The following is a 13,415-nucleotide window of genomic DNA, read 5'->3' as shown; positions in this document are numbered from 1 at the left end:
GAAATCCTCTTTCCAATAGTCTTGAATGTCTTGATGTAATCCAGACAGTCTTTGAATGTAACATTATAGATATGCATAATGATTAACAGAATCAATATCAAAGACAATTAGATAATTACCAAGGGTCTACTTAGTTCTTGATTAATATATAGTAATGAACTTAAACATTTTTATTTATTGAATATACAGTGCTTCATGAATAGTTTGGTTTTATCAATAGTCATGCAAATTTGCTGCAATAATTTAAGTTAAAAGTTAAAAGATATATTGGTCGAAAGAAAAAGATGTCCCGTTTCAGTGGCTGCCATGTGTTGCCTATCCTGTGCTCAGAAATGGTGTTAAATCCCACAAATCCGAACTAATGACCAGAATGTATGGTCATGAGTCCTATTTTTGGAATGAAGCAAGAGTTTTAAAATTTAATGAAATCCACTCATCCAGTCAGATAAGTGATCACAAATAGAATAAACTTTTAATCAGTGAGTTATTATACAGGGTTCCCACGCTACCGGGAAATTGGGAAAAAGTCTGGAGCAATAATAATTTTTTTCCTGACCTTGAAAAGCCCTTGAATTTTGCAAATATTGATAAAAGTTGGGAAAATCCCAGGAATTTTCTGCCACCATGTGATGCCTGAAACAGTCATGTAATTGAGTGATAACTAATCTGATCTGAGTTAAATTTATTAAGTTCTAACCAGAATATTTGGAGGGTGCATTATGGATCATTTGGTTGCTTGCAATAAATATATATACTGAGTGAATCCAAATGCTCAGTGAATTAGATTTGTCTAGTTGACTTTTATTTTCACACTCAGCTCGATATCCGTATCTTTCATTACATAGAAGGTATAAAACCAGTTAAGCATCACAAAAGGCCAACGTGGTCGTGGGAAAGCGTAGCCACATACTGGATGGCCGAGTAAACTTAAACGTTGTTAAATTGAGTGATACATGTATGAAATCGATATGAAAATTACTTATTTTCTCAGAAATCGTGAGTATTAAATTTGTTATGTCTTTATTCTGCTGAAAGACAAGTACACAAATCTAACAACCCACATTTTCAAATGTTGTAGAGGGAAAAATAAATTTTTTTAAAATGAAAGTCGTATGCTGGTTGTAATAAAAATACAAAAATGAAAAAAACACAAAATTCTCCATATTAAAATATTCTGAGAACAACTTCTGGAGTTTTTTTGTATCACGTGATTACCATGTTGATATGTGCTCTCTGCTTGATAAATCCAGATTGCTGGTTTTTACAAAAAGTATCTGACTTTCCTTTAATATAATTAAATTTCTTTCCAGCAGCATTAAAAAGGAGTTTGTTGTTGATATCATGTGACTATTGGACTTCCGATGTCGTCATTTGAGATTTGTGAAGTCATGTGACTAGTAATGCAAATGGCGAGTACAGGGTCAGGTTTCATCTTTGCTGTAGTTTTGTCTAGTCTGTCAGTGGATTAAAAATATAATGTTTATATTACTTGCCGTTCCTGAGAAAATACATCATTTTCCTATCGATTTCACGCAGGTATGAGTCAATATAACATAAGTTCAAATTTGCTAGGCCCACTGGTAAGCAACTACTATCTGTTGCTACACACTGTGGTGGCAAATTCCAAATTTTCTCTGTGCAATTGCAATGACCTCACATCCCAACCTAAATGTCCAAATATGAAAAATGAGGTGGGAATATTCGGAGGAAACCCAGATTAGAACACGGACTGCTATTCGTTTTAAGTCAAATATGTAGTCCAAATTGTTTACTCTAGGAGCTGAAATGAGAAATTGTCGTCCCTTGTATTATATATTAAAACATGATATGAGCCCCTATATCAATGCAGGTTTTAGGACTGTTTTAACGAATTACAAGATGACAGGTTGATTTTACAAAAAATTCAGTCCTTGTTTATACAACAGTATATAATTTTGAAGGTCTTTTGTCAAAATTTAGAATGCTTTTTAAATGATGGATTTTTAACCAGATCGTCTTGAGGAGATTAGATTGTTTTAAAAATCTAGTTTGGGATGTTATTGGCACAGATAACTTTAGGGTTAAACTCTTTTCGTTGCAAGACAAGATTTTAATTATTTGCGTTTATAGTTTTTTATATATACTGTAATAGGAAATATTTACTTTCTATAAGATGCATATATATATATATATATATATATATATATATATATATATATATATATATACCACTTCCTCGATAACTCGTACCCTGATAACTCACGCACCCGCTTATAATGCGGGGTCAGGCGTGGATCCCATTTTTGAACCAGAAAATACCCCAGAAATTGATCCCTATTTGTTGAACTTGAAGAAAATCGTGTTCAAAATTGGTATCAGAAACTTTGATGTATTGCTCGTTTTGACATTGAAAACAGTAGATAGGACCCAGAAATTTTATTCAACACTATGAAATATCAAATTTCAAAATATGTCATACAACTTTATACATTTTCTTTCCAATCGACATTCCTAGTACACTGCAATTAATGACATGTAAGGAAATTTCAGTCAATGAAAATGTCACTTACGCCGAGTGGAGGCAATACTTTAATAAATAAATACAAATTAAATAATTTTGTTATCAATTGAAATTTGTGTTCTAGTTCTATCTTTTAGTTCCTTTTAAGTGTGATCGTCATAAATGCATTGTGTCCTCTTGTAATTAAACGTAAAATGTGCCAATCTACCGTAACAGCTATGTCCACTAGCGTTTCTCTGAGAATCTAATTAAGAGCTGACCGTGTTTTGATAACTGACTTCTGGAAGTATTTGTTGTATTATTGCACTGTATTAAAACCTGGCCTCCTTTGTATTGTCACATTAATTATGTCTTTTGAATCAAATAAAGGAGGTGGAATAAAAGGAAACTTAAAAGGCACGAAAATCCTACAAACTTAAAATCTAGAGGCCCCGTTCATATGTTGGGTGAACTCACTTCATTTGATCAATTGAAAACTTATAAATGTTGTTGTGTATGTAACATAAACTATCTTAAATTAACCGACTCTTTCATAACTGTGTTCAAAGATGAGGCATCCAGATGAAATGAATACTTCGTAAAATAAAGAGCTTGATTTCACAGATATGGAGCATTGTGGGCAAGTGAGTTTCAGAGAATTCTTGGACTGGCACTTAGAGATACCCTCAAGGATGATAAAAAGTTTCATCATTACTTCCAATGAAATCACGACATCAATATTGTTCTAATTGAACAATACAAAAATTGAGTTTCGACGTAGACAGTTGCCTCACAAAATAAATGTCGCTTGTTTTAGAAAAAAAAAGGAATCTTGTTTGGTGGTGTATCAACAGTTAGTCTAGTTCCCTGCTCTGTGGACTCCTGATTTGGCAGGTTAATATTAAACACCACTACAGGAACCAGACTCATCAGAAAACAAAAAGCAGAGACGTAATACACAGATTTTTTTGCGTATACGTAATGGTTGTTGAAACCAGTTGGAACGATCTTTCGAATGTTGGACATTTTTGAAAATAAATGTTATTTAAATAGAATAATGAACAACTTCATTAGAAAAAGTGCGCTATTAAAAATTATTATCGATATGATTGTAAAATGAGGATTTAGTCGATAAACGGCCCAGTTCCCCAGTGCCTCCCCTCCTCCTGTTTTCTTGATGTCAAAGCACTTTTTTTCAGTTTTGGAGGTCTGTTGGTAACACGCCTCGCTTATAGTGTGGCCTATGTTTGTGGACCCTGTTGTGCACGAGTTATTGAGGGAGAGGTGTATATATATTGCTGTAGAATTCTTTAGAATTAAAGGTTTGAAAGGAAAGGAACCTAATTTATGTTCATTATGTTGTTCCCACTTGGTAACATAATGCAGGTCAGCAACATAATGTTAGAATTTGTATTCTGTACATTGAAATGACTTTACATGCCAATTTATAGGAATATAATTAAACTTGTTTCATGTGATACATTTTGTGGTTTTGTGCACAATCATCTTTTCTGACTTAGATATTTTGGAGAATCTTGAAAGAGAAACATCTTTAGATTTAGAAAATGCATGTTTTACAATCTGAAATGCCCTTTAATTCCATTCAGTAATGGTCATAGGTGAACTTTGAATAAACTAATTTCATCCTGGAAAAACCCAGGAAATGACCTGGAAATTTATCTTTAGAAAAGTGTGGGAACCATGTATTTTAGAAATGATATTAATGAACTATATTTGAAAGTATGAAAGATTGTTTTCTGGGTGCGTGACCATTTTAAGTAGAAATTAAAAGTGTTGATTATTAGGAAAGAGTGAGAATCAAGCTCCTATTTGATCAATACAAATCAAAAAATAAACTTCAAGTAGGAAGTGTTGACATTCAATGAAAAAAAATCAGCATGGATCAGTCTTGAATCAGAGCAATTTCACACGTCTGCTGGAAATTTCCACTCACCATCTTTTGAGTTGTAGGGTAAATTTTCAACCACTGAAGGTAGTTTTATCATTGAATCTATCACAGTAGTAGCAGATTAGTTATCCTGCATATAAGCCATTGGACTTTTATGGCTCCACAGAATTTCACTGTAGTGGGGCACCATTGTACATGATTGATTTTAACCAAACCATTTTCAAGATTCATTTGGTACTGAACTGTGCCTTGTGGGAAGATTTCTCCTAATGTTAATGTGTTTCTCATGAAATAGTGCTGCCACATTCATTGCTTAACTCTGAATTTATTTGTTAATTTGAAAATAAATTTGTCAAAACAACAATGGTGACTGAATGCAAATGCCCTTCATTTATATCAAATATGACAGAGAATGTAAATTAGTTTCTTTTCTTGAGTGTAATGTTTGATGAATTTGAGAAAAATGTATGAAACTTATATTGAATTCATGGATTGGGAAAGGAGTGGGTTTTTTTTATAGATAAAAGGATCATTGCTTATTGGTAGAGCAAGCACAAAATCAATAAAAATTGGTACACCACAACAACAAAGAAATAATGAAATGCATTGTTTACTTTAGTTAAGATTTTTATAATAAAATTTTGATTTGAAAACTCTCAGTTGCTTTATGTGTGCCTCATAATTTGCAGAAGTAATAAATATATAATATATAAAAAAATGTAAAGCATCTGCTACAAAAGAATTAATTACTTTCAGATGTAATTACCTAAATTACAATTATTTTTAAATGTTTTGATCGCTGTGTAGAGGTTGACAAACAAATTACAATCACCCAATCTTAAAAACAACGAGTCTGCTTGAGATATTTTACATTATGTACAATAACCTGCTTATTGAATACTCTAGCATATGATTGATAGATCTCAAAATATTGTACAGAAACAAATTTCAAATATGTGGATAAATGTGTTCTTTTTTTTCTTGCCTTACATGAATGCTGCTGTTAAAATGTCCATGCAGTTACATGTCCCTTCCATCTAGTCTCAGCTTTTGGTTTAAATTTTGTTTGAAAGTTTGTTGTTATCTCCTTTTTTGCTGTTTTCATCATGGAATTAGCTTCAAACTTTGTCCACAAATGCATTGGGGGTGGAGGTTGGGGGAGGAGGATTCTTAGAGATTAAAGGCCAAGAAAGTGAAAGTCACAGGGAGTAATTGTTTAAATTTTAGATTGTGGTCAGCAGTTCAAGTTTTGGATCTGTCATATCATCTATTATTGCCATGGATGAATCAACATCAAAGTCTACAGATAGGCATTAGGCTTATAACCATATTTACATGTCATTTCCTTGGGATGATGGATCACAGGGCAAAGTTGCAAGGGTTGTTTACTCGTGAGACTCGGATGGTAGGGAGTGGGGACATCATCACAGATAATACACTTGCATCTTTTTTTTTTTCTTCTTCATTCTCCTTATAATTTCATTCATGAGCTGCATAATATATCTGGTGAGTTCAGATAAAATATTTTATTGGATGATGTACCATATATTCTTGCATGCAGGTCAAATCCAACTGAAAAAGCATAGACCCAGATGTGCCTTTGCATAATGCAGTGACATCTTGATCTATGCAGTTTGTTAGGAGTAATCAGTAGAACAGTCAGCATATACCCTGATCTACCAGTGCATTAGGGGACAGCAGATCAGGGTCTATGTTGTTTGCAGTTGAACCCGATTAGTAAGTATATCCAGTAATACTGTCATAAAAGGTACTGATGACATGTACCACTTGGCAAGAAGGAGAAGAGCAAAATATTGTTTATTTACTCACTATGTGCAGTCTGTAGGACATAATTAGAATAAATAATAATAATAATAATAATAATAATAATAATGATAATAATAATAATAATAATAACTAATAATTAGCTGAAGTTTTCATTTTTGTTTCAGAGAATAATTCAATTAATGAAAACCAGTTTTCACCCAGGAGGAACATTCAGAAGATTCTTGAACTTGATGGTCCAAATAATGCATAGTGAATCTTCTTCTTCATGAATTTTAAAGATGTGGATTACACTAAAATGTCAATCTTTGATCAACGGTTCTTTTTATTTCCATTGATAGCTAAATCAGATATGATGTACCATTGCTTGTATGGAAAAGAATTTATTTACAAAACTGATTTTTGAATATCAAATTGATGAATCTCCAATCTCCACTTTTCAATCCAGCAGATGCCAGTCACTTGTTTATTTCATGAAATTTCAATTAGATACATGCCAGTTTTTCTTGAGATAATATGTGATTTGTTGCTGTAACCACACCCAGTGTGCTAAGCTTGTCAGACTATTCTGTCCTAATATTTAGACACTTGGATAGCTTTTCATTTTTTATCACAGGTATAAATTCATTGTGCGTATCCTCTTTGTTTTTGTTGTATGTCACAGGTATAAATTTATTGTACAGTAACTCTTTGTCTTCACTGTATATCACAGGTGTAAATTCAGTGTGCAGTAAGCTCTTTGTTTTCACTGTATATCACAGGTATAGCTTGTCAGACTATTCTGTCCTAATATTTAGACACTTTTATAGCTTTCACTTTATATCACTGGTATAAATTCATTGTGCATATCCTTTGTTTTCGCTGTATATCACAGGTATAAATTTATTGTGCAGTAACCTCTTTGTCTTCACTGTATATCACAGGTGTAAATTCAGTGTGCAGTAACCTCTTTGTTTTCACTGTATATCACAGGTATAGCTTGCCAGATTATTCTGTCCAAATATTTAGACACTCGGATAGCTTTCACTTTATATCACAGGTTCATTGTGTATCCTTGTTGTTTTCACTGTATATCACAGGTATAAATTCATTGTGCAGTAACCTCCTTGTTTTCAATTCAGATTGTAAAGCATTTTCAGTATCAACCAACAATATCTCTGTGCTATGAAGTAATTTTAGTGAGTAGCATGCTCATCTCATTTCTGCTAGTTCATCAGTTGATTTTAAAGGGCAACATATTAGACCAACCAACCAGATCAGCAGGTAGATAAATAGTTATTCACCTGGTGGGCTTACCATTCTTTCACCAGAACAGGTATTTCACCAGTATATCCAATTTTGTATCCTAGTAGGTACATCTTTCTGCAGGCAAACAAGTAAGTATTTCATGTGGGTAAGAGTGTATACATATATATATATATATATATAAAATAACATGGCATTTAACATGTTGGTATAAAGCAAATACTGTTGGAATATGAAATTGTGATCCACCCATGGTACAATAATGCACATATATAAACATTCTGCATGCTGTCGATTCTAGGCCTATGGATCAGTGATGAATTTCCACTCATTAATCATTAGTGATGTACAAAAATAATAAAATGTATTAATAATCCTTGTTTTCTAAATGAATTTAACATGGTACACAATTTTCATCGCAATCCTTTCTGCTTTTCATTCCCCCTCCCCTCTCAAGCGTCGGGGACAAAATATGCAGAAATGTGGAGTGAGAGAAAAAATAATTTGGGCTGGATAAAAACCTTGAAACTGAACTTACAACAAGTAACCTACAAGAATATGTTTCATCTTAACAGTATGCATACACTTTCCTTGGGATTTATCTACAGTGTTTTATAATCAATGATACAGAGTTTCATTAGCCTATCAACACTATATGGTAATTTTTTTTGTTACGAGGAATACATACTGAAATGTATTTAATGCTTTGTTGTTGTTATTTCTTAAGCCTATTATAATGTTTATTATTAATTAAATATGAAAATGTCCAAAGACTGTCCTCCCTCTCTTTCTCTCTCCCTCTCTCTCTTTCTCTCTCATTCTCTCTCTTTCTCTCTCACTCTGGAGCATCATAGCAAAATTTGGGTGAAAATCCATGAAAGACAGTATTTTCGCTTTTGTCATATGATGATGTCTGTGGTCGCTGGATTTATCAATAATCAGGGTAGAAGTTAAGGCAAAAACCAACCAAAGGAAAAGAGAGAGGGAGAGAGAAAAACAATTTTATGATCGATAGCAATGCAAAGCAGAATAATGACTTAGATCAACTGTAAAACATTCAAGTATTTTAATTACCCTCTGTTGGTTCGTCATTTCACTTTGTTTCTATTCCACACTAATTTCCAAGTGCCAGTACTTGAATGGCTGAGCGTTCACTGTGTTCAAGAAGCTAACAATGTGCTTGTAGTTCTCTATTTTCTTCATTAAAGCCATCACTTATGTTTAAATCATAAGTGTGTCTTGTACTGATTTAATCGTTGTGAATGAAAATATAAATTCAAATAAGAAAACTATCAACTTCTTAATTTGCAAAGGTGATTGTGAATAGCTACAAAAGACATAGAATTACATGTTGTAGTTGACACACTTGGCAGGGATGTGAGGAATTTATTCACTTAGTCAATACACAGTTGCCTGTAGTCAATCTGGCATTCTTATGTTACATGTTTAGGCTTGAATAAACAGTAACAAAAGAAAGAGTGAAAACAACAAGCTTTGAAAAAATTAACAAATAATTTATTTCCATGGAAAGTACTGTAAAGATGAAAAAGTAAGGACTTAGGTTTTAAGAATCAAATCCAAAAATAATCCAAGAATAATCCACAAATCAAATTTTAGAAGTCCTAATAATGAAATGTTCTAATGAATTCAAGTTTGAATTCCGACGAAACATCCAAGATGGAAGGCGATGACATGTACTGTATCCTTTGTGGTGTTGTAATGTCTACGGTTCTGTGTTATTCATAAACAATAATCCAGTGTTTGAATTAATGAAATGTCTTTGTTGGAGAATTTTGTATGAGCACTCATATATTTCCAGGAAAAAGAATTATCTTTTAGAATCCAAATAATTCAAATAAAAAAATTAAATTATAGCTCCAACTGACACAACAGACACTTTCCAGTGTAAAGTAAGAGCCCTGACTGAGAAAAATCTCTATAAACAATGATTATACAGTAACTCGAAATGCAAAACCAAACCCTGGATGAGGATAAACTTTCCAGAACCTTCGAGAAGTATTTACGTATAAAATCACGTAGTCCCAGTATAACCTTGATAAAAACCAATCATTTTATTCCAAGAATAGGATAAAAATAAGTTTATTACTTGTCTCAGTGATTTCTGAAATCAAGGTCGGGAACTAGGTCAGCTTCAGGTGTTTAGAACTGAATCGTCAAGATCAAATTATTTTCTGAAAAAAATATAAAGTTCCTAGTAAACAAAACTACATTATTTTGACATAGAAGGAAATTAAAAATAAAAAGATTTGAAAACTGATAAACAATTAAATTAATTCAAATATGCATAACACAATTCAAAGGGTAAATATGTGTATTTGCATGTGATATAAATAAAATATATATATAGTACATATACTGTATCAATGATATACCACTCGTATAAATTTCTGATTAAAAGGAAACTCGATAAGTCTCGTTTCCTTTTAATACAAATTTATACATCTTGTATATCATTGATAAAGCATACATACTATATATATATGTGTGTGTGTGTGTGTGACATTTTTATTAGCTACATAACATGGTATTATCTGATGAAATATGCATGATATCTAGCTGTCCACAATAAGATTCCGAACTGTATTTCTCATAATTTGCGATGACCATCATTGATAAAGAAGCTGAATTTATTCATGCCAAATTTCTTGAGTAATCAAATGATTTTTTTTGTTGGTTTAAATAATGTCGGAAATTATTTAGCCCACCAAAATTTTTTCTTAAAGTGCTGTAAAGTATTTTGTCGTTATCAGAAGTGATTCTGATAGATCAGTTTTCAGTTAAAAATTAGTATGCTGTGAATGAAGATCATGGAAACAAGTGGGGAAGAGGCAAGTGGAGCATAAATGCCACAAACTGGTAATTCTAATTTTTGCGGAATTTGCATCAGTGAATAGTAATACTTTTCTAACAGTGCCAGCAATGATATTTGCAAAGGATTTCCTTAAACTGTCATCTGAATGGGTCCAACTTGCATGCCCTTTGTTCCTGTTGCATGTCATTACCTTTCTTATCTCAGTTGAGGAATGCATTTTGTTGTAGTTTTCACGTTTGCCGTCATAACAACATTAAATATTTAACTGGATTGATAAGCTTTATAAGATAAATTCTTATCTTTTATAGACTGGTCCAGTTTCACCAAAATTCTCAAACTCGTTCTACTTGGATTAAGATTTGACATTTTGCATTTTATTTTATGTTATTCTGTGGATTTGTGGATTGTCAGAGAGAAACAAATTTGATAATTGTGGTGCTGCAGCCACAGGAATTACTTTCACAGCCAGAAAAATGGACATGCATTCTTTCCCGTGACACCAACAATCACTAAAATACACTTGAAAAACCTTCTAGATGGTGTATACAGGTTCTAAAGTTTCTCCTTCAAATACGTTTCCCAATCATATTACGTTAGGAATATTAGCCTGCTACCTTGCGAATCCAGCCCTATTAAAAGACAGAAATTGTCTTTTCCTATCTTTTTCCAACAGACAAAGGGCAAAAACTCTTGCACACCGAAAACCCCATGGCACCACCAGGTGTCACCAGATTTAGCTTCACTACTGTACTCATCACATAGTACAGTTTATCTTCTGATAACTGAAGTCATGATTGTGTTCTAATTAAAACATCCAATGTGCCTTTTGGATCTGTTGTGTGGATTAATCATTCTGCTGCAGGTTGTATACATTCATTTTCCAATTGTTCTGAATTTGAGTAATTTTTTCACCTTCAGTGACTTTGTCCTTTTTAGAAATACATCAAACCGCACTATGATTGACTTCTGCATGGTCATCACAAGTTAGAGCACATTTTACTTTTTTGGCTTGCCCCATTTGTAATGGATTTGGTTTTGGAGAGTTATCTGATACTGCTTTCCTAACATATGCTTTGATTTCCCCCCTGTCTTGTGTAGTTTTAATAAAATGGCCAGCTAAATGCTTAAAATGTATAACTTCAAACCATAATTCGATAAGTTTCAAATGCAACAATGACTTTTTCAACTCCTATGTTTGTAATGGGGAATATATTTATATTAGCGAATTAGTAATTTGATGAATTGCTAATATATACTTTCTTTTCTCTTCTTGTGTCTTTTCAGCAGAATGTTATTCAAATGTATATATACAATTTCAGTGCATGGAAGTCTACCATGATTCTTGTTTTATTTATACTAGGTATACACCGTCCATGATACGCAGCATTTCTAATACGTGGTCAGAGGAAGTATGGGATACTTTATTAGCTAGTTAGACACATACTGATTTACTAATCTATACTTTGTTCTGTCTTGTGTCGTCTCGGGAGAAATGTTCACTTAATGCATGAATGCACGTTCAAAGCAATAGTCCATTCTGCATTGAAGGGAAGGAAAGACAGAACAAGTCAATGAAGACAACCCATGGTTCATTGTTGGCGATACTGACTCATTGGGGTGGTATTTCCCAATTTTAGGTAACCCCGTGGGCATACGTCCCCTCGCATCCCAAGCATGGCGTTCAGGCCTGTAAGTCAGGGAGCATGGAGTTTGTATCAGATCAATTGGATCCACCTCCTTATACCACTGCTCATTTACTAGTCATCACCGACCGTCCAGGACGGGAGACCCTTTGAGAAGACGGCCAAGCCAACTAGTTTGTTGTTTGCATTTTCGACTCGTTGGGTTAGTGTTTCCCTCTTGCAGGCAGCCCGGTGTGCGCAAGTCCCCCCTGCATGTCCGATCATGGTCCGGGTCTGTAAGTCGGGGCACGTAGTGCGTACCAGATCCATTGGATCCAATGCATAATAAAACCGCACAACTGCCAATCATCCAGCCATCACTGGCCATCCAGCCATTCCAGCATGGGTACTATTTCGTTGAATTGGTCACGCCAGCTATGATTTGCGGGGATCTTAGTGACAAATTCGTCCATCTAACTGTACCGTGAACTACATGCCCTTTCTGTGACGGAGATTTCAGTGAGAAATCTGTCTGTCCAGCCAGGCTGTTGGAGCTGCTGGTACTAATGATAGTGGGGCTGTCTTCTATACTGCCAGCTTCTAGGCTAACCATACACCAGGCAAACCAGCCAGCAGTGTTCAATGCTTGTCCACAAAGGAGAGCTAGTGACATTTTCATAGAGATAGAATTGAGTCTTCATACTACCTGGTATGTCCTCTCCAGAGCTGCAGCTAGACCCAGACTGGGCCTCGAAGCACAGTGAATGCGATGGAACTCCATCAGATCTACCATGCTTCAGATCAGTCTCAGATTTGACCGTGGAATGGACTGAAGTTTAGCTTTCAAGACGCCGCTGAGGCCATTTTTAGCGTGTTGGATACTTCAGAATGCCCTCCACCCCCTACAGCTACTCTAAACACTCGGTAATTCTCAATGAATAGGAAAACATGTAATCCATCTGGTTCTTTCCCCAGTTCGATAGATTTAAGGCGACAGAAGCCTTCAATACTAATCACACTGCACGTTACAAGACTGCAGAAGCTGTTCATATGTCCGCTTGTCTGTTTCATAAGGCTGACAAACGTTCTTCATACATCATAGTTCAGGATGTCGTTGCATCTTCTTCATTGTTAGAGCTGGTCTCACTGGCACCTTTCAGACTCAACAGAGACACCCGGCATTAGCCACTCTTGTGAGGCGACGTTCAGGATTGATAAAGTCATTGACCAAGCCTGCTCACTATACCATGACCAACACTTTGACGGGTTCAGCAAGTTTCGAAGTGTCAAGGACAATTCAGAGGATTGTCAACATGAAAACAAGATGTGGATGTTGTCTTATCAAGCATTGTAAAAAAAATTGTATATGGTAAACGGCTATGCAATGACTCATTTTATTACACGGGTCATTATGAATAGGCAGGTACCAGGGTACCTGTTGACAGCATTAGTGGCAGAGGTTTATCGTGAATTCCCATCTGAATAGCAGGCAGCCAGATTGATCATTTAAATGCCTGATTGTAGGGATAGACTGGACAGGCA

General features: G+C 34.4%; 1 protein-coding gene across 3 annotated transcripts in view; it reads left to right on the top strand.

The window, feature by feature from the left end:
- LOC149778666 (kinetochore-associated protein DSN1 homolog) overlaps nt 1-8,115 on the top strand; it is a 42,088-nt gene extending 33,973 nt beyond the window's left edge. For 2 of the 3 annotated variants that reach the window (XM_089939463.1, XM_089939462.1), the window contains exon 9: nt 6,341-8,115. In XM_089939463.1, the coding sequence (XP_089795589.1) occupies nt 6,341-6,426 (86 nt within the window). In that variant the 3' untranslated portion in view covers nt 6,427-8,115. The remainder of the gene's footprint in view (nt 1-6,340) is intronic. The other variant, XR_016415532.1, reaches the window with a different exon arrangement.
- Nucleotides 8,116-13,415: the final 5,300 nt, after the last annotated feature.

This window comes from Sinohyriopsis cumingii, chromosome 17, assembly GCF_028554795.1.
Source record: "Sinohyriopsis cumingii isolate HCF-2022 chromosome 17, ASM2855479v2, whole genome shotgun sequence".
NCBI lineage: Eukaryota > Metazoa > Mollusca > Bivalvia > Unionida > Unionidae > Sinohyriopsis > Sinohyriopsis cumingii.
Note: the sequence above shows the minus strand (reverse complement) of the source record. Positions and strands in the feature narration are given on the sequence as shown.